Raw genomic sequence first — 21366 nt, 5'->3', positions numbered from 1 at the left:
AATGTCAGCAGTAACATAAACCTGCTGAGTCACCGCACACAAACCTCATTTGTCAGCATGCAAACTTCTTCATTGCCTACGAAGGGGACACAACCACAAGTAATTGATTCACTCTTCACATGCATTCAGTCTTTTGCTTCRTCACTAGAATGCCAGTGGCAACAAATACCACATTTTAGCATTAGAAAACCATCAGATAAAAACAATGAGTTTCTCCTAGATATATGTACACCATCTTTTTCACTGTAGGACCTCATTAAGAGAAAGAAAGAATAACTATTCTTAATTCACAGGTAAGGGATCTGGAGCAAACACCTCTGAACAAGTAATTTCATCAACTTGTGGTGTAATTCGAACCCTACTTTTCTTAATTTTAAGTGTTGCCTGATTAATGCAGCTAGGCCCAACTCATTTTAAATGGTAGAATAAACTCATGATCAAAAGCCTTAGACAGAAATGGAATGACTGAGAAGTGTTCCTGCAGGCAGAACAATAATTATATTCTGCTACTCTAAAAGAAATTAGCTTCTAACCTAGGTGCTATTTTATAAACTAGTTTCATGTCACTAACCCTGGTGTCAATAAGGCCCAGCCAAATAACGTTGCCATGGTTTTATTAAGGTTTGCTCTACCATTTACAGGAAAGCCACCTAACAGCAATACTTACTTTTGTTTTAAAGAGATGGGATGCATCCTATGAAGGTAAACCTCTCTCTCCACCATATCTTTCTTAATTTGAATCATCTGGTATTCTCTCATGAAGGCAGATCTCTGTCATTCCTTTGCTTTCACATTCAGCTGTCCCTTCAGTCTATTTTCTTGCACGCTCTACTCTTTGCTGCACTGTACACCTACCTTTTCTCACTTTGTAGCAATTGCTTACAACTTGGGTCAGAACACCAAATTCCCCCCCCCCCCCCCCCCCCCCAAAAAAAAAGCAGCTCAGTAGTGGTCTGTGCTTAGCCTGAGGTTATGGGAAATCCACAGCACTGATTAGTCAAGCACCGTTCAGTGCCCAGTGGCTAGAGCACTTGCTTCTTGTGCTTCGCACCAGTCCTGTCTTCCTCGCAGAGAGGAGCAGTACTTGCTGCAGGAAGTACGCAGTGCTGACCTGAATGCATTTTGTTATCTAGGAAACAAAACATCAGGCGATGCTCAGCTTTACAAATATTCTATGCTGGCTAGAATTTATTACATGTGGGAATGGATTTAGGGATTAGTTATCAAGCATAACAGCCTCTTCAAGGCAGCTCCACGTAAATGCCAGTGAAAACTTTTCACAAATCCACACAAACACACAGAGCCTGTGTTCTCCACACAATGGGGTTTGTAGTGATGCTAAAGAGACAGAAAAACATAATAGAAATAATAAACAGGGAGATACTTACACTGGTATTTTAGAGGAACACTGCCACAGAGAACCTCAGTACTTAAGGGGTTACACACACACACACAAAAAAAAAAAGAGCCAGAAGTCAGTTACTTGTCTGGCTAAGAGCTAGCTTATGAAATAAGAGCTGTAAACCACAAACTGTGCAGAACTTGAGAACCACATCTGAAGATACATTGCCCTTTTCTCCTTAAGAGCAGCAAAGCAGCTAACTGTTAGCAGCAGAAAGCATTTGACCCTTACACCCACTGCAATACTGTGTTGCTGCTTAAAGGTTCTTTACAGCAGCTTCCATTTTAGAGTCAATTAAAGGCAGATTCTACATATTACATGACTGTGGGTCCCATTCAGGTAGGTGCTGACTGATGAAATCTAGGGACCACTATTTGGAAATCACAGATTGGCAGGTTTTTCTGAGACAAGGAAATTCATAGAAGAAATTTCAGGAGAAGACAGGAGTCCCTGGACTGACAAATACCCCATTTGTATCAGAGAAACAGATCAGCAAAGCAAATGTCTCGTGATATTTTTGGATAGAAGAGTGCTCAAATGCTGTGCACTAGAGGCAGAGATGTGTGCCAATTCACCTGACTTGTGTATGTTCTACAAATTGGAAGCAAATACATGCCACTTATCTGTGTTTATCTTCAGCTGCACCACCACTGAAATGTACAACACTCACAGCACTGCAAAGTATTTACTATTCCCCAGAATTTTTCATGAGCCTCAAGAGTGGTTTCTCAATCAACTCTACCCATTTCTATTTGGTCAACAGTGATATTTCCCCTGCTTTACAACTGAAGCTAAAAATAGTTTCTTTCATTTCATAATTTCCAGAACTTTAACAAAAACGTGTTTTACAAAGCAGCACAAGCATTGGAAACAAATTGGCATTAAGAATTGCTGTGAAGACCCAATAGAAGATCAAAATAAATGAGTCATCCAAAATACCATCTCCTCCTCTTCAGGAGGGGACTATGCTTTTAGCAGATTAACAGAATAACACTAATTGGAAACCACAGCACCCTCGTTAGAAACAGGTTTGCAAGAAGGCAATTGAAATACTATTAGTGCTCATACTTTATTGTGCAAGAAAAAACAAAACAAAACATAGATAAACAGACAGAAAATAAGATCAGTGTTCCTCAGTTCTCATCCCTAAAACAATTCTTTACACTGAATGGCAAGGAGCTCCTCCAAGTATGAAGGCCAAGAGAGACCACAGTGCCACAATACTGGAGACTCTAAAGGGCAAAAATGATAAAGTACAGTTAGACTACTTAAATTTAGGAATTAATTTTGTACTTATTAAGAACTGGGATTCTTCTCCAAATTGTGTCATGTGAGCAATTCACCCTTCACCAGCATCACCATCACTGCCTCATCGACTTTGAATGTGCACTTTGAATCTGCAATTCTCTCCTGCTACCGAGCTTTCAGCTTGGCTTTTTAAAAAACTCATTCACCCCACACTTGGAGACTTGCCTCCCTCTCCTCAAGCTTATTAGAGCTAGCACTACACCTCATTAAGTTAACCCTCTGTCTACGATGATAGCACATAGTTTTGTGATATTCATGAGGAAACATTTCCCTGGTAATCAAGATCAAGATTAAAGCCCCATTGTCCAGAGGTGAAAGCTCAGGAGCACCCACCCTAGGTTAGCATGCAAACCTGCTCCCGAATCCCTTGTCCTCCAGAAGGACACTGCAGAAGAGCAGCAGGCTGCTTCTGTGCCTGGGCTCTGGTACTCGGGAGAAAGTGCTTTCCTCTCACCATTCGTGTCATTGCTGTAACTTACTGCAACAGGCAGTTCACGTGTGGAGAGTGCCTCCAGTGGCGATAGAGAGAAATCTGCAGATTAGGGTGATCTTTATAATCTTGCAGAGCAAGCCTGGCACTGTAACAAGAGCAGCTGTCATTAGCCATGACTTGCAGGCTGCTTATAGCCTCTCACAAGTCAGACAAAGAGATTCCTCTCCTAAGAGTTGCCAGAGAAAAGAGAGGGTGAGAGGGAGGCTTGGAGCGAAGATTTGTCACTTACTGCTTAAATTTACTGGAGAGCAAAATGAACTGGTTCTCTGAAAGACGTTTAACATCAAACCGACAAAGAGCTTTTAACTCTTGGTAAATATGCCTTTCATTCAGCCCTCGCCAACCTTGGACGCAGACAACCAAGAGAGGGGAACGTCGGCAAGGAGCATCTACTCCAGAAAAATTCTGGAAAATACAGAATTTTGAGAAATATCTGAGTTTGGAAATATAGAAACACTGCTAACATAATTCGAAAACATGCAACACATTGCATGCATACATAAGCCAGGCTGTGAAACACAGCTGTTGTGCAAGGCTATTTTTCTTTTGTCTCAGGATTTTTCTAAACATGAATCACAAAAGCAAAACTGTCACGATTACCATGGTGAAACAACCAGAACAACATCAAGCTGTCTTACAGAGCAGAGAGAATTAGGGCAGCATAAGCTGGCTGATGCCATCTTTCAGGGTGACARTAAAGTTCATAAGGCAAAATTCAGTTAATTTGCTGTTTCAAAAGGTCTTTTGTGCCATTTGTATGGAGAAAACTTCTGCCAAGGTAGGCCTAGGCACTAGTGGATTTTTTCCTCCTCTAACAAAGCCGTCATCTAGGCTAGTGACCCACACACCCCACAAACTGGTACAGAGCTGCAATTATACGCACAATGCTTGAAACGCCACCTCGGATGAAATGCACCTTGTTCAGATACTTGACTAATGCGCCGAGATACTCAGAGAAAGAAGGATCAGCCTCTGCTGCAACGCTAAGCAAGAAAACAAAATGGAACAATGTTTTGCTTCTCCAGAGCTGCACTGTTACACAGTACCTCTGCAGCACAGAGCTCCTGACATCAGCAGCCCCCCTGGGTATAGAACAGGTATTACAAGTACTGGTATCCTCTACAGAAGTCAAAAAGTTACAAGCAAAGGGAAGGAATCTGAACAGTTGTCTGCCAGGAACTTTACTGAAGTCACTGATCATCATACAGATCTCAAAAATGGAAATGAATGGAAAATGATTTGAACCTTACCCACGTGAACTGAATTTCAGAGAGCTTGTTCAAGGATAAATAGGATTCACGATGTCATTTCCCAACCTCTAAGCCATCTCATGGCCCTTGATTTCATTTTGAAAATGTCAGCTTTGACATAAAGCTGCTACGTTCAGATTTATAAAAATCACAATCTAATTAGAACAGTGACATTTTCAATAACACTTTCTCCTATTCCAAAGCAAAGCCAGACTGCAAAACAAAAAGTTATCCAAAGCAAACTGACAGCTGATTCTCATAAGATCCATCCATGTAATGAAGTTTTTGAAAAATAAGCATTTAAACATCACTCACCCTGTCGATCTGCACAGTAGCAAGTGAGCTACTTTCAGAAGAACTAGAAGGAGGAACAATGAAGTGGCATCAGAACAAAGTCATAAAGACATAACAAATGAAAACAAAAAGCAAAAACTCACTGAAGTGCAGATAAGTTGCTAAGAACAGACTGTATATAAACAAATATTACTTACCATCAAGTCAATAAAGTTACAGAGCAGGAAAGGAATGGCTGAGTTCCAACACAAACTTTTGAGAAGTGCTTAGAAGCATTTTACCTGAGCCACAGAGAAATGCATCATAGCCTGCCTCATGAGGAGACTTCTTCTCAGCTGTAAGTATCCAACAAAATCAAAAAGGAGTAAAGACCTTTCACACACTGTGCAAACTGCTCAGTCACAGAATCCTTACAATCTTAAGATCTACTGTTTTATTTTGTCTTTTTCCCCCCCCTCCCTCAGCTCTGTTCCCCTCCTCCCTTTTAAATCTTCATACCCCATAAGAGGTCTATGCTTCCACCACAAATTTTAAAGTGATGTCAACAAAAAAGCAGCAGTTACACAAGCGGCTGAAAAGCTTAGTAAGATGCAGATAAAGAATAAAATTATCTTTTATGAAAATCTAGAACAGAGTTGTATGTTACCGATGGTATAGGAACGATTTCAAAGTGTATGCAGGAGGCTCTGTACTGCATGATACCATGCAGCCTGGAGAAGACAAGAAACATCTGTCTGGGCAGCAAGCATCATAAAAAGCACTGAAAGCGTCCTCCTGCACAAACACCACTAACCCTTCATGCGAGCCACAGAGCTCCTGCTGCTTTCTGGGACCTGCCTCCTATTTGCTCCCATTACTTTCCTTTCTGGGACCACCACTTCCTACCTGGCTTTGCACCTTCCAAGGGCTGTTGACAGCACCAAGGTCGGCTAAATTCAGCCCAACTGTGCACAAATGTCATTTCTGCTAGCAGCATAATGCAGACCTCTGCATCCTGCTTTGCAGTATGCTTGGTGGCTGCTGGGGATATGCACAGCACACAACATTGTGGAAGGGCAGGATTTAGGCCTGGACAAAGATGCACATCAGAAGCTTTGTGCAAATTTACCACAAGCCTGACATTCACTCATGCTTTGAATGTGGATATCCACAGAGTAAAATAAAACCCTTTTAGGTACCTGTCTTTGAAGACATGCCTAAGGAACGTACCATATCTTGAGCAGTCACTTGCAAGAACAATCACTGGGCATGTTGGATCTGTGGGATTTAGGTTGCTGCCGAAAACAAGCAGATGTGTCAAATTTTTCTCTTTCCTTAGTATGTCAGAGAGAAGACAAGTTATKTGCCACCCTTTCCTGCTGTCTGTGATTTCATTTTTAGAAAAAGCTATTTAAAACTTTTTTAAAGGAATTTTGGTAGTATCCTACAAAAAAGGTACAACACTTAGCTGAATATTAGCTAGTAGTTTCCTTCCTGAAAACTAACTCCTACACACTACCTCAAGTTTCTTCCCCCCAGTCAAATCTATTAAGCAGCAAATCTGTTCTAATTTCCTACAAAAATGTGAATTAACCTAAAAATCAATACAGTGGACAATGCCAGGAAAAGGGGTTGACTAGATGGCTCCATTTGAACACTATTTGAATGGGGGGCTCTGGAGGATAGAATAATAAATAGGTACCATGGAATGACTGAAATAAAAGAAAGAACAAAGCAGAACAAAAACCCCAAGCATCTTCAGTCTGAAGTTGCTAAACCAACCAACTAAACAAAAACAAAAAAAAACAGAATCCCAGCACTGTTTTTATAAGCACTGACTTTACATCCACAGAACAACTCTAAAAAAAAGAAGAATCTTCTACCTCATCATGTCTAAGCTCCTGAGAAAACATATTTACTGATGTGCTCCATTTGACTTGTATTTAGTTACTACATTGGGCTCAGTACTATGAGCAGTTCTTTCCAAGGAGCTGACATATGAAATTAGGATGTATTTTCACTGAGAACTTGAGGGAGAATACCTACTCATTTCATAACAGGCCATAAGCAACATACTCTGAAGTAGAGCTATCTACAAGCCAAACTTGAGACCAATGAAATCAGGATGGAAACCCATTAATGAAGCTCCCAGGCCCTGCTTGGTACTCTGGAATCCAGATCTCTCTACAATGACATTCAATACATAACCAACCTGACACATTTCTATTATAGAATACAGACCAGAATATATTTTATAAACTCTAGACCCCTAATGATGTGATATGAGAAGTGGCTTTTAGAAAAAATAATTTACTTCATAATTAATTTATAAGAATGATTAGCAAGTTTGTGCTGTTGAATTTAGAAAAACAAGAATAAAAAAATGAATAACATTTGGAAGGAAGGAAAGTAGGAATATATGAAATGACTGATTTGGAAACATCTTACCCAAGAAAACAAAGGGATTATTCAGCCTCTTGTAGCTCTGCACTTACCTGCACAAAGCCTCATACACCTCCAAAAGATTAGATACTCGAGGAAGTGGGTATTTCTGTAAAAGAATAACGTTTTAGAAAATCAACTGAGACAGTCCTTGCGGTGAGTGAGCTCATTTTCTGTTATTGCTAATTCGTTAAATGAGATCTGAAATCAGGATGTCTAATGGCAACACTGAGAACCGGTCACAACTATGTAACCAACTCCAAACAAAAAAGACCTTTGCATCTCACCTTCCAGATAGATTTTGTTACAGTCTTGGTGTCTATGAGAACAGGAAACAGGCTGTGAATATTCCTTTTAAACTCCTCATAGCTTTCTGACAGAGAAATAAGAAAGCAAAACACATGTGGAGAAAGACATCATGAAACTGAGGAAAAGCCAATGATATTTCATATGAATAAGAAGGGGAGGGGCAGTCAAAGGAATGAGGCACTGCTCCAGCAGTAAGAGATCAGAAGAGGTAGCTGAGTAGCACCACTACTTGCCAAACCTTGCAGGTGGCTGGGGTGGTGAATGACCACTGTGCTGACTCTTCCATCCCTACTGCAAAGGCAGCAGTCTAGCAGACCACCACTGGGGATAGCGGCTAGGTACAGCATTACCTGGAAGGGGCTTGTAGAACTTGTCATGAAGATGCAAAAGGTCCATGAGCATGTTGTGTCCCACCAGGGGCTACAGGAAGAATATAAACAGAACAGCCCATTGGAGCGCACCTTTGCAGAACAGCTCAGAGAGAACAAACTTCAAACCAGTTCAACAGCTGCAATCCTTTCATTCCCTGGGCAGCATCCACACATACTCACTCAACAGTCGTTCAGGCGGCAAGAGTCACAGTAGGGCTAGTGCTTTCAAGAAGTCGGACTTGTCTCTCCAAAGAGGGTATTTTTCAGCAGCATTCTGTTTTGAGTGGACCTAAGGAGCCACGGGTGTGGTCTGTCTGTTCAGCTGAACCCAGGTAAAGTCTTCCAGTGATCAGATTTATAGGCTCACTCACAAGGAGAGAGAGCGAGCCTTTGACTGCCCAGCAACTATAAAGACTTCCAAAACTTAAATTCATTCAATAATCTGCATACAGAACATAAGAATTGCCACATATAATCAGACTAATGGTTTGGGTGGTCCAATAAGCCTGTCTGCCAATTATTGCAAAGCATAATTTGCTCAGCTCTCAGATGGTGGCTCATGCGGTGTAATACAATGATTTTCAACATTGCAAACACCTACATTTTCTAAAGTCATTTAAGAAACATTTTTCAGAATGGGTTCTGGCTCCCTCTCCCTTGGTCTTGCTTGGTCTGCAGGAGTAACAAAGGTGCAACGCTGGAAAACATACTGTTGGATGAATAATTCTGAGCATGCTTTGGGAGTAGGACCTGATCAGCAAGATGATGTTATGTTTAACAGCCTTTTTTTCTGACCATGACTGCAATCTAAGAATTCAGCTTGGTTTTATCGTCAACTGAAAAGGAGGTGATGAAGCCAGTGCACAGCCATTCACACACTGAATGAGTCAAGTCACTCAATACAGAGCACTTATCTTTTATAACCCCCCTGCCTTCAGTGTAACAACAAAAAAACAAAATGAAAAAAAAGGAAAAAGTAAGAGACATGAGAACTGAAAAGAGGCATTTTACCTTCTTGGCCTTAACAAGTGCCTGGAAGAGGTTGGTGAAGCCCCGGGCAGACATAAGAATGAGCTCTTTCTGGCAGGAGTCGTGAGAAGAGTTCTCCAGAAGCCAACGATGCTGCGGACTCACTTTTTTCACCATCACCTGAAAAGAACAGTTACCGAGTCTCTCAGCCTCCCCTACTAGTAGCATGTATCTTGCTTACTGGGGTTCAGTAATGCTGAGGACACAAGTTCAGTTTCTAGCCTGTCAAGGATGGAAAAACARTGCATCCCCTGGGACTTCAGGATTGCCTCACTTTTCTTCCCTGAACATCAGTGCTCCAAAATCTGCTCTAAGGGTATATTGCTAATGTGTCTCTTCTTTAGAGGATGGTTGCTACCATAGATGTCTTGGAACACAAATGGACATAATCCAGTTTAACTCTATGCTATTATGATAACAAATCCATGGCACTGAAATAAGAGAAACAAAGAGGAATCACACAAACTGAATCCTCAAAGGCTGTGCTTCAAGTGAGAAGGCTGGGTAAATCCTTCCACTCTGTTGCCACTGCTTATCAGGCCAAAACAGTACTGATGCAAAAAAGATTTCTGTAATTAATTCTAAGCAACAGACCGGTATCTTATTCATGACATGTTTTGAGAAGTCCACAGCCATAGGTTTAATTCAGAAAAAAAAAAAAAATGCACCACATTTAAAATAGCAATCTAAAGATGAAAGGTGGCATATCCCACTAAAAACAAGTCATACAACAGAGAGTGAAAGTTTTCAAAGCAAAACTCAAAAGTCAATGAAAAAACACTAAAAAAAAAGGCTAAAAAATACAGTCTTCTGTAGGTAGATTCTGAAGGAGAGATCCAACAAAGTCTGGAGACTTAGGAAGTCCTTCCAGAAATGCCCTAAAAATAAGTGTTTTCACTTCAAGACATTTTGTGGCTACAGGAGAAACAGAAACCAAAGTTACTCAACTTTGTGAGATCCCAAGAAAAGGGATCCAGAATCAACACTTCCCAGAACATTCCTTTATCTTCTCTTCTCCTCCTCCTGGACCCTTATCCTTAAAAGTACAAGCAACATATTTCAGACTGCAGGAATGCCAGCTATATCTATCTAGATAGAAAACCTATTTCCAAAGGTCCTAGTTTTCAGCTCACCTCATTGTCTCCAAGAGGCTGTGTCCAAACATTTTTGAGAGCCCGCCTCAGAACCAGTTGAACTTCAAACATCTGAATGCCTGAGACAAGAAAGGAGGAACAAAAACTTCAGAGGTGCAGAGAAGCCTGTTCAGAAAATCATTTTTTTAGATACAAAGACTGAACGGATGTTTCTCAGTCAGCGCACAGAAAATATTTCTGAATATAYGATCTTGGTAAATTCTCATACATATGGCAATAAGGGAAAAACATCACAGTGAGAATTTCAAGCGAGTAAGCTTTGGTGAGGACACAGAAGAAAGAAAAAGACAAACTGAAAAAGAGAGGGAGGAAGACTGTTGTGAGCGCTCTGAAAAACTCTGGCTGTGTCTGTGAAATGTCTCAGAGTCATCCAGAAGCCAAGCACAGATGACAGGTACCAATGCACTGCCCCCCCACAGCTGATAAGAAACTAATATCAGTCCTCCTCTGAGCAGACTGCAACATGCAAAGAAACACCTTAATCAGTCTCACTGCTTACTTAAATAGATACCCTTTCTGTCACAGGTGCCCATTGTTACCAGACCATATTGACACATCAGTGTTGCATCTATTACAACTGATAGATTAAAATAAACTGAGCATACTTCCCCACCCCCTTCCATTTCACACACTGTAGAAAAGCCTAAATATTTTCAGTTCTTCCTAACCTTGTCTCTATTTCATACCTTGACGCAGAGGTTAAAGATTTGGTTTCTATGTGCAAACCTACTAAGTATTCTTGCTACAATTCCCTGCCCTGCAACACCCTCAAAACAACACAGAAATTCCTCAGTTCTGCTTTCTTGCTCCCAAAAGCTAACACAGCCTGTGAGTGGCTTGTTTATCCCCATGGGCATTATTTCCTCCTGAGGTCCATGGGGCTCCTTGCTGCTGCACATAAGGGAGAACTAACTCTGGATGGAGAGTCACTTTTCACTTCTGTAAGGGGAAGGAAACAAACAAGAAATAGACCACCCAGGATTCAGAAGTCTAAAGTCCTCCAGACTCAGGGAAACTACAAATTCTCCAGTTGCTGCTCCGAAGAAGCATGAAATTGAAGCAGGTTAGCACAAAGCAAGCTCCCCTCCTCCAGGCACCCAGTCATCTACTTCCTTTACAGGAAGATCAACTGCCCCAAGAAAGCAGAAGAGCAGACCCCAGAGATGAATGCCTGACTGGAACAGAGATATAGACGGGGCCATCAGCTGTAAAGACAAGATGGGAACAGCTGTTTTCACACTAAATAGACCAGTTTACCAGAACAGGCAAAGGACAGTAGCCACCCCTAGACATTCAGGAAAAGTGATGAAGGCGCTCAGGGCCCACAGGTGCCTAATGGAAGCATGTTGTTTCATACCACTCAGATCCTGCAGAATCATAGTCTCCTCTTCCTCTGCTGCTGCTATCCAGCATGTCACTTCATCAATAGCCTTCTTCATCTTGTCCCTGTCCAGGACACTGAAGCATGATCAGGGAGATAGGGAGATAGAGAGAGAGAGAGAGAGAGAGAGAGAGAGAGAGAGAAAAAGCTCTTTACAGAGGGAGCCTCATGCCTTGCTCTCAATGTGGGAATGCAAAAGCATCATTTCGCAAACATTCACCCAGTTTTTCACATTGTATCCTGTGATCTTAGCCCTTCTCTGGAGAGACCACTGCATGCTGAACAGCTGACAGCAAGGCAATCAGATCAACAAGTTTTAGTATTTCTACAAAATATGACCTGAATGAAGGTGAGCTGCCAACAGAGTCAGCATAGGAGGCAACTCTCTGGGGAATGCTCACCTGCAGACTTTCCAGCTACCTGCCAAAAGATGCTGGCTAAGGCTCTTCTCCTGTAACTCATTCATGTATGGGATTCCATCTTTCAGGAACTGAAGGGGAAAAAGTCCCAAGTTGGTTATTCTCCCCTGGACTTTCTTGCATCAAATTACAGAAAAGCTGGTTAGGCATGTCTAAAATTGGCATGTATTTGGGAGATGCTGATGTTCCTCATTCTCAACACACTCTCTTCAGAAGAACCCTCCCTGCCCCCCCGTCAGAGGTGTTCAAAGCCTGCAAGTAACCCAAGATGTATTTTTACATAAAGGAAGATGTATTTGTATTTGGAGGAAGGAAGACGATTTTTGTCAGCTCTAATCAGACTCTTTTTTGCTCTGCTTTTACCTTTCCTTTAATGAGATACTTCAAAAATATCAAGATACCGTGATGTTTCCTGTCCAAATTGCTAAACAGTGCTGTTATGTGACGGCATAGCCTGACTTTTATGGGAAATGTGGGAGTACATCAAATGGAGGTAAACTGAGACTTCCCCATCTTAGTGGCTAGTAAAGTTAGCATGATGGGGTAGCAAGGCAGTCCATGTACCCCAGCAGGGTCTGTTAAACAACTGCTCTTCTCAGCCCACTAGAGATGGGCTTTCTTCCTTAAGGACAGGGAAATCCGTCTTAGGCTGACAAAGAYGTGGTCGTTGCCTCCGTAGCAGCCCTGAAGCCAATGCTCGCTCTCCCTATTGATAATAGACCACATAGTCATCACATACATACCTTAGCAAGAAGATATTTAAACCAGAAATACAGCATTTGGGGATGTTAATTCTAACTTCTGCTGTAGTTACAGGAGAAGCTGTAGAGACTATGTACCTTATTATAGTCAAAGCCATAATGAGACAGGAACTGAATGCTAGATGCAGAGAGGGTGAATTCAGCATCCATAACTCCAAATGTTGAGGGAAAGAGAAAGAAGTTGTATGAATGCACCACATACCTACAACAAAAGGAAAAATCTCTCTAGAGGACAATTACAAGGAACAGCATAACCCTCCCCCCCACCCAAGAAACTTCTCCATAAAATCTCAACTGCGTTATCTTCGTTACAACAGAAAACTGCAAGCTTATGGGGAAAGGATGCGTTTTACTTACTTGTTTGAATTTTCATTTGAGAATATCGCCAGTCCTACATGAAAGAGAAACTTGAGCTGGAATGGCAATGTTGAGCTGGATGCCTACTGGTACTGTAAAAATTAGGTAATGGATGTGGGAATGCCCTAATGGGGTGCATGTTTTTCATTCACTAATGCCACACTGGAATCTTAATAGCAACTGCCAGGTCACTCCCCAGCTCCCTGACAGCTGGGCAGTAACAACTTTTTAGGGCTAAGCAGGAAGAGGAGTCAAATTTTATTAAGCAGCAAATAAAACTGAGCAATGAGTGAGAAGAGGTAAGCTASTGACAAAAGTCTCCAACCACACATACAAAGGTCAGTGGATCCAGCTACACTACACAAGCATTTGGAAGTAACTAGGTACAACAGAGGACAGAAACATGGTTTTCACTACTTAGGTCCTTGTTTACATAATAACCCCTAAAAAGCACATTAAGACCTTCCATGGCCTAAGGCTTTGAAGAATATTTAAAATGTTTTGGAGCTGGTTCTTGACCTTACCTAGTTCTATATGAAAATGGTCAACAGCCTTCTGCCCCACACCAAAGGCCCTTTCTTGTTGATTTTTTTAAATCTTAAGAATACGAGGAATACCAGCTCTTCATCTCCAATAGTCCCCTTACTCATATGCCATATCAATGACACAGCCTTGAACAAAAGCTACTATGACCTCCTTCTAGCTTGCTATCCATGGTTTTAAAAGCCCTGTGTTTGTAGCTGTAATCTTTAAATAGGAACAATTTTAAACCAGCCAAAAGCATATGGCCCACCTGACTTTAGACTACTTACAGTATTAAAGAGTTGATAGGATTAAGCATCAGTTTAAAAAAAAAAAAAAAAAACTACCATAGCAAACAAATGGCTCTAACAGAGAATTCAAAACAGAACTACCCCCAGAGCTCATCAACTGGCAAAAGGCTGGCTCCAACTGGGATCTAGGGAGATTGTTTTCTCTTGCCCATCAGGCACAGCACTTACCAAACTGACTAACTGTAAAGCGCTGAACGCTCCGTCTGGCCTTCAGATACCACTCGGCCGGGGAATCAAACAGACTATTAAAAAATAAATAAATAAATAAGTGTGGGGTGGGAGAAAGGAAACAAAAATAAAAACTTTTAAATTACACCGATTTGTTTTCGCAAAGCTAGAACAGCAACTCTTTCTCATGTTTCAAGTGCAACACCTTTACCTTGGCTTGTTATTTTGTGGGAAAGCTGAATGTAAGCCTGTAAATTCCATATCAAGCCCTGTTGAGACAGAACACAAAAAAAAATCTGAAATATGAAACATTCATTTCACCAGCCTCTGAACATGAGTCTCTGAAATATTTCTCCTCACTGTAGCCTCTTTGTCAAACCCACCAACACCAAGCTCAAAAGAAAAAGTGATCAGCTAGTGCAGAAGTAAATTTTCCCATCCCTTCCCTAATCCATTCAGCAAGATGGAAGAGAGAAAAACATCCTTTTGAGGAGCAGCCTGCCACACAATTTAAAAATTAATTTATTTGCTAATGCCTGAAAATAGGCTTATACACAAACATGCCCGCCCTTCTCGCAACTAACATACTGAGTTCAAAAACCAGAGAGCTGAGACCAACACCACAGTGAGGGCTTGCTTTCCAACAGACACCTCTGGTACTCACTTTAAAATCCCAGCACGTTTCAATGTTTGCTGTTCTCATACTAACTGACTGGTTTTCTCCACTTATACAAGAGGTGACACAAATTCCTAACATGGGATATCTGACTGAAAAAAAAAAAAATCATACTTTGTGTTCACATTTGAATTTGATGCCTTTGTCACTACTTTCCATCACCAGAGCGCTTCTCTGTTGGGAAAGACAGCGGCAGTATTATCAGAGCAGCTACAGCAAAGGAAAAAATAGGTAGAAATAAGGCAGGCAGGCAGCTGCAAAGTGCTGGGCTTTCCAGGTCAGAACTGCGATGATAAACGGACGAAGACCTCCTCTCTCCCCTGTTCCCTCAGGCATCTCCGCCAAGCACGAGCTGCTTTCACACCTAACCAGCCTCCTTCCATACCTCTATATTCTTCTAATATTCTCCTAAGGCTATGGCTTTAAATCTGAAAAACAGCCTTACACCCTTGTAAGATTTTTTTTCCCATTAGCTAAGCGTAAATACATTTCTTAATATTAGTTCCGCTTCCGCATTATCGCTGGAAAGCGGATTTAGTCTTTCATTTACGCATCAGAGAAAACGCCAGGACACAGCCAGCAGAGACGCCGCATTTCCTCCCCGCCGGAAACGCGCCGCCCGCGCCCTGGGACGACCCGAGTCGCGGCAGGGGAAGCCTCCAGCCCGGAGCTACCCGGGGGCCCGGCGCCGCCCGCAGGGCCCCGGCCCGGCCCGGCCGGGCGCGGCTCACCCAGGAAAGCTGCGCGACGGAGGCGCCCCCGCAGGCGCGGCAAGCGCCGCTCGAACCCCGCCGCCCCCACATCCATGGCCGCCCGCCGCCCGCGCCRCCGCCCGCCATTGGCCGCGCGGGAGCGAATCAGGGCGCGACTTCGGCCCCGCGCCGCGCCACGCCTCGAGGCGGGGTCTCCTCCCTTCCCCCTCCCCCCCCCGGCGGGGTTTCCCGCCTCGCGGCCCCGCCCCAACGGCCGGGCGACAGGTGCGGTACTGCCCCGCCTTTTCTGGCTTCCCACCGCTTAAAAAACAAAAGACAAAATAAAAACGGCCCAAGCCACTGCTGGAAAGCACAACCCACAGGAATCCTGAATTCACCTTTCTCACCGTAAGGGAGCAACAGGTGCCCGCAGGTAGGTAAAAAGGAGACTGAAAGCAGACTGGCAGATTCAAACTCAAAATGTGAAAGGCTCAAGCCTTTAAATTCCACTTCTTATTCAAAGCTTTCATTCACACAGAAAACTGGATCCATTTTTTGTTCGGTATCACTATTTCAAGATGATAAAGATCACACAAAGGTTAATGCAGTCTGAATTATGAAGTACTATGAACGCTCTAGTACAGTACCAGCTGGCCATGATTTAAGTAAAAAACAGTGGGGCTTTTTAAAGAATCAGCTTAATGCTAACTACTTAATCCTAACAGCTTTGCTGAACTTTCACCTTACAGGGTACATTCTACTCAGTGGCACACCTCTCTAGTTTATTTCATATCTGTTAAAGTTTGCAAATACKTGGTAGCAGGCAAGACTGGTACATGAGTTACACGGACCACTCAGGACTCTTTGAACAGGTGTTAAATGCTACCAGTTGCACAATCATTTTTAAGGAATAAAGTTACATGGATTACATAGCCTGGAAGCATTGCTAATGAATCAAGCAAACAAGCTTACAGCATAGTTCTTTGACCAAGAGGGCAAAATATTTCTTGAGCACAGACAAGAAAATGGGAAGAGGCATCTTACTCCCTGCAGCTGTCATAGTGCAACTTCACTCCTAGACCTGGGAGTTATAAACATTTAGAAAAGATTTGCAAGAAACCTACAAAGATGAGTTGGGAGAATTAACTCTTTATACAGTAAGTAGATTAAACACAATGTGGTTATATTCTAGGCATTCACCTAATGAGTGCATTTTGCTAGAGTTAGACTGCTTGCAGAGTTCAGGTTAGAAGGAACACAAAAACAAACATTAAAGAGAAATAATTCATCATATCACAGCAATTGAAGACTTCTAGCATTAAATCAACTATATGGTATCTTGATGCAGCAGTTACTGAAATAAATTCTGCTGTCTGAGTGACCAGTGGTCAGACTATGACAACAATTCTATCCTTAAAATAATCTGTTCATAATTTTAGAATCAAGAATAAGACACACTTCTGTCCATTTAAAAATATTTTATTATAAGATGCCATGCTCCAAGTTGCTCCAGCTCTGGACCTTCACCGTGCCTGCACACACACCTAAACAGGTGATTGTTGTTCCTTGGCAAGTTTTCCTGACAGTCTCCGTTTTATCCATAGATTCTTCGTGGCTCATACAGAACAACACCACCCTCCTTCATAGCTTTTTCAAATTCCTGAATCTTGTTTGAAAGATTAAAAGGAAAAAAAAGAGAGAGAGAGAGAGAGAGAGAGAGAGAGAGAGAGAAATATGAATGAATACCTGAATATGTACCATTGGATGGGATATATCCTAAAAACAGACTGTCACATGCATTTCCCCGTGCCTCAGCTCCTTCCTGCATCAGATATACCCAGGTATAAAACTTTTTTCTTGATGGGGAGGGTAGTATAATTATCTGGAAGTCTGAAGCTGCAAGTTGTTGGAAATGGAGGTCAGAAGGACAGCTGTATGCATAGATTTATTCATATATTCTTCCCTATGTATCACTTATTGGTCACTGATGTAAGCAGGAAACTGTTAGGTGGACCATTGTCTGACCCAGGCCAACCGTTTTGTGCTCTTATGCTCACTCACACTTTCTGTACAATTTAGAGTGTAATGGAGATTAATTGAAAATTAGAAGTTATCTGTTTAAAAACTTGATACTTTTCAAAAGAGTTTTTGGAAAAAGTGACTTCACTGCATATCTCTTGGTTATGCTACATCCCACACAAGAAAAAAAAAAAGCAATCAGCACAGAAATACCATTTGGGAACTGTTATGCAGAGAGGCAGAGGTTAACAGCCTCACTAAAACATAATAGGAATTGCAGCTTGACAGTTACCCTTTTGACTGTTGCAAGGAGGGATTTGTCAAGCTACATAACACTGATGTTCAAGAAGAGCAAATTTAACATTTAAAAGGAAAAAGAGCAAAACAATTTTAAGGAGATAGATACTTGCCGAGTCACAACGATGCTCCCAGGGGATAATTGCTTTAAAGTTCACAAAATTGATTCCTGCTTCCAAACAGCGTTGTGCCATTACATGGCCAAGGTTTTTGCATGCTGTTACTCCTTTAGGGCTGTACAGGTGTCTCTTTATGGCCCACTCTCGGGTAGAGGCAGATACTACAACATCCCCATTACAGCACTCAACAAAGGCTTCTACGTAATGCTGTGTCCGCTCAAGCCGTAATCTGGATAAAGGAAAGAAATATCATGGGATAGGAGGTGTTTTCCAGATCTGAAGAGAGAAAACCATTAAGTGCTTAAGTACAGGTTATATGTGACTCACCTTATGAAACAGAACTGAATGCACTGAAACAACTGTAATAATAACAATAATAATGAATTTTTGTATTGCTTTTATTATCTGGGGTTTTGTTTCCTTTTATTAGGACATAAAACAGGACTTGAAGCTATTTCAGGTGTGAATTTTTGACTCAGGCTTTGGTGCACACTTACGACAGGTTGAACAGCTACTGAGAATACAGCGGAGGGCAGGCAGGCAAGTAACAGCAGTCTAGACAGGTAACCAGAGTTCTGATTAAAACTTCTGAAACATTTAAAGCTTTTAAATTATGGCTAGTGAAAAAGATAACACATTTTTATTCAGTGCTGTCACATTAAGAAAAGGTGACAATTTTTTTCTGCCTGTATAAAGTCTAAATAGACTGCTATGGATGATGTTTTAAAGCCACAGCTCTCATATTGTAACACTTTAGTAGTTCAACAGAGTGAAATTCCAAAAGCAACKTTTCAGCAATTACTCAGGTGCACAGTCCTACGTTGTCCCAAATCAGCAGTCATTCCAAACCTTGCACTGTACTGGTACAGGTGCTTGTAAACTAGATCAGGGAACTGCTCCAGCTGAAAAATAACTTTAAGTTTGTTATAGAGTCTCTTAAATACTTCAGCTTACACAGCACGTAACATTGTCAGGAGCAGTAAGTGCTTAAGCAGTACTGCCAAGCCATAATATGTAACCACAGATTATTACTAGTAACTGTTTTCTATTGCTCTTTCAGACAAAATCAGATTTTCAGATATGAACAAACTGGATGGGATTCTCCTCTCAAGAATAAATAATGATTTTGATTGGCCAACTTAAAAGGAACTTATTTTCCAGAGAACAAGTGATCATTGTTTTCTAAAAAACAAGCTATTTTTGTGCCTCAAATAAAACAATAATACATGGTCAGAACAGGCATAGAACTAGGAAAATTGTAAGTTAAACAGTAGTTCCGTAATGCCTGCTACCTTAACAGTAGTTAGAAAGATAGCAAACACATACACTAACTTTAATGTGATGATAGGCAACTGTTTTCTGAATACGAAAGATACCTGTAAATTAAGGACAGAAATAAGAGGACAACTGATTCAGAAAGGTGCATTTTGTAGAAATACCTGCTGATATATTTTAAATCTTTTGGAGTCTTCATTTTTAGTGGTGGCTTTCCAACTCACCTATGCCAGAACTCTCGCTTTGGCCAAGTCGTCTTCCAGCCACGCTCCTTTCTAGCCAGGGCCAGCTGCTCCAGATTCCGAGGGTTCCTGTTAGTGAAGTCAGGGGCAACAATCTCATTTTCCCTCGTGTCCACCTCACTCTCAGTTTTGAGGCTGGCTGTAGTTGATGCAAAACGAAGACCTTGAGAAAAAGCAGAAAAAACTCTGACATTTAAAAATACATGTAGTGCAAACAGTAGTATGAATACAATATAGAACAAAAGAGCCTGTAAGGTTGCAGAGCAATGTTAATTTTGTTTTTTTTAAACACCAAATAGATTGTTACCAGAGCTCAACCTCTTTCTCCAGTTCGTGGGGTGGATTGTAAGCTAAAAAGTACATAACATTTCAACTGTGGTTCAAGACTCACTATTATAATATTAATTTAAGCATAACTAGAAAATCCCTAAAATGAAAACTTTAGAAAATAATCAGAGAGAATTGCACAAGCAACTAATGACTGTACTATCAAATAACAAACAATATTAAAAATCCTACACCCCACCCGGCTTACCTGGCACTAATTTGCATGAACACGAATCTGCTGTTAAGCTGCTGCGTCGGGCTGTCAAAGTATCCCTGCTACACAACTCTTCGATACAGAAAGGCAGCAGGAAGCCCTCACCAGGGTGACAGCCAGGGTCYTTCCCTTACCACCAACCCCCGACCCTCTGGCCAGCCCCCACCCCGACCCATAACAGCCCCAACGGGCGCTACGGGCGCAGGCCGGGAGCACGGCAGGAACCGGAGCCTGCGCGCGGAGAGGCAGCCTCACCGGGGCATCCCGCCTCGCCCAGCACCGGGGCTGACCTTACCTGCCGCGCGTGTCTGCAGCCGCCCGGCCGCGGTCCCGAGGAGAACACAGCTCCGGCTCCTCAGCGCCATGAGGAGCCGGGACCGCGACAGCAGCGGGCGGCAGTCACGTCCCCCTGGTCAGAGACACCTGAGCGCTGCCATCTTGGGTGAGGCAGGCACCTTCCCCCGGAAGCCGACCTCGAGAGGACTTTCGCCCGTACTTGATGATGTCACGCGGAAGCGCCAAAGCCATGTGACGGTCGCGGCGGCGCGGGAAAGGGGGCGGGGTGCGGGAAGCGCCTAGCTAACGCTCGTAGCGGCCGTCTTGGGGGTGGGTAGGGAGATGCGTGCAAGTGTGGAGAACATCCTTCAAATGGCTATCTGGAGAAACAAATCCCTGAGATAATGCATCGCTTCACCAGGCGCCAGACTCGTCATCCCAGGCTTTCATAATTTTATCCCACGTCTAGAAAATGCTAGGTCTACAAAAGCCTCCCAAAACTTTTTGTAGTTATAATCAGAAAGATGATAAATAGCGTTACAGTGCGAGGTAACAGTTTATAATAGTATTGACGAAAGGGTGTGAAAAGGCCCTTAGATATTATTAATAGCTACAGACCAGAGCTAAGGTTCCTGTAATTGAGTCTAAGAAAATATCAAACTGTAGCACAGGARCTTGTTTCCCGTTGAAATCTAAAATGCGTAATACATGCAGATTTGACAAGAAAGGGATGCGGATTTGGATCGTTTTCCAGCATTTATCAACACTGGAAAATGGCGACTAAAGCCGCTGGGAAAATTGTGTACCGCTCTTAAAAAAGAAAATTAAGTGGGTCTCCTGTGCTGCAGGCTGGACCTGGCAGCTTTAGGAGTTTGTCGGTATTAATGAAACGCYGAAGGAACAAAAGCCAGTCTCCCGCCCGAACTGGGGCTGGAGCGGGCAACGCAGTACGGGAGATAAAGGGGCACTGCTCTTCCGCTGCTGTAGAGTTATCACGAGCTTCTGGCAGGTCCCTACAACTTCTGTGGGGACCCGGAGCCCGGCAGGACGAGCTGATCCTGTCACCGAAATCGGGAGCAAAACTCCTTAACGTCAATGTAGCATTAAGAAGCAGGCATTCTCTTTATTACGGCGCCGGGTACACGGGGGATAGTTCCACCCAACGTGCACACCGTGTGTCGCATCATCTAAAGTTTATATTGCTCTATCCTATGCATATGCATTAAAATTCCAGGAATAATTATACACATTCATTATATTTCCTAGAACTAATTACTAC

The 21366-nt window shown here is 42.3% G+C and overlaps 2 protein-coding genes across 15 annotated transcripts; both read right to left on the bottom strand.

Annotated features, from left to right (window-relative positions):
• Positions 1–1036: 1036 nt before the first annotated feature.
• Positions 1037–16691, bottom strand: PNLDC1 (PARN like, ribonuclease domain containing 1). Of its 12 annotated transcripts, none has more exons than XM_026066518.1 (20): positions 15717–16691; positions 14741–14800; positions 14162–14219; positions 13951–14024; positions 12950–12983; positions 12671–12794; positions 11814–11902; positions 11389–11489; positions 10011–10090; positions 8860–8997; positions 7828–7897; positions 7456–7541; positions 7222–7277; positions 5957–6021; positions 5029–5082; positions 4769–4811; positions 4087–4186; positions 3433–3608; positions 3190–3288; positions 1039–2634 (listed from the first exon to the last, which is right to left on the bottom strand). In XM_026066518.1, the coding sequence occupies exons 3-20, from the start codon at positions 14209–14211 to the stop codon at positions 2562–2564; spliced, it is 1512 nt and encodes a 503-aa protein (XP_025922303.1). In that variant the 5' UTR covers positions 14212–14219; positions 14741–14800; positions 15717–16691; the 3' UTR covers positions 1039–2561. The 12 variants fall into 12 exon arrangements, with proteins under 12 accessions (XP_025922309.1, XP_025922312.1, XP_025922300.1 ...); XM_026066519.1 differs by lacking the exon at positions 14741–14800 and having other exon boundaries at positions 15717–15886; positions 16291–16691; XM_026066527.1 differs by lacking the exon at positions 14741–14800 and having other exon boundaries at positions 1038–2634; positions 15717–15817.
• A 90-nt stretch (positions 16692–16781) lies between these two features.
• Positions 16782–21196, bottom strand: MRPL18 (mitochondrial ribosomal protein L18). Of its 3 annotated transcripts, none has more exons than XM_026066529.1 (6): positions 20107–21196; positions 19253–19433; positions 18251–18308; positions 18081–18112; positions 17748–17982; positions 16782–16978 (listed from the first exon to the last, which is right to left on the bottom strand). In XM_026066529.1, exons 1-6 carry the CDS (start codon positions 20174–20176, stop codon positions 16913–16915), a joined length of 642 nt encoding a protein of 213 aa, XP_025922314.1. In that variant the 5' UTR covers positions 20177–21196; the 3' UTR covers positions 16782–16912. The 3 variants fall into 3 exon arrangements, with proteins under 3 accessions (XP_025922314.1, XP_025922313.1, XP_025922315.1); XM_026066528.1 differs by having other exon boundaries at positions 16782–16984; positions 20107–20886; XM_026066530.1 differs by lacking the exons at positions 18081–18112; positions 18251–18308 and having other exon boundaries at positions 16782–16984; positions 20107–20542.
• Positions 21197–21366: the final 170 nt, after the last annotated feature.

The sequence above is a fragment of the Apteryx rowi genome, unplaced genomic scaffold, assembly GCF_003343035.1.
Source record: "Apteryx rowi isolate R43461 unplaced genomic scaffold, aptRow1 scaffold_241, whole genome shotgun sequence".
Classification (NCBI taxonomy): Eukaryota; Metazoa; Chordata; class Aves; order Apterygiformes; family Apterygidae; genus Apteryx; species Apteryx rowi.
Note: the sequence above shows the minus strand (reverse complement) of the source record. Positions and strands in the feature narration are given on the sequence as shown.

Coding starts and splice junctions, on each gene's coding strand:
- PNLDC1 (XM_026066515.1), bottom strand. CDS start 15,433: ATGGATGTGGGGGCGGCGGGGTTCGAGCGGCGCTTGCCGCGCCTGCGG. Junction 7,542..7,827: donor GTTCTACAAGCCCCTTCCAG/GTAATGCTGTAC, acceptor TTTCTCTGTCAG/AAAGCTATGAGGAGTTTAAA. Junction 6,022..7,221: donor GTGTATGAGGCTTTGTGCAG/GTAAGTGCAGAG, acceptor TGTTTTCGGCAG/CAACCTAAATCCCACAGATC.
- MRPL18 (XM_026066528.1), bottom strand. CDS start 20,176: ATGGCGCTGAGGAGCCGGAGCTGTGTTCTCCTCGGGACCGCGGCCGGG. Junction 19,434..20,106: donor GCTGCAGACACGCGCGGCAG/GTAAGGTCAGCC, acceptor CTTTTTCTCAAG/GTCTTCGTTTTGCATCAACT. Junction 18,113..18,250: donor CAGTAGCTGTTCAACCTGTC/GTAAGTGTGCAC, acceptor TTATTATTACAG/TTGTTTCAGTGCATTCAGTT.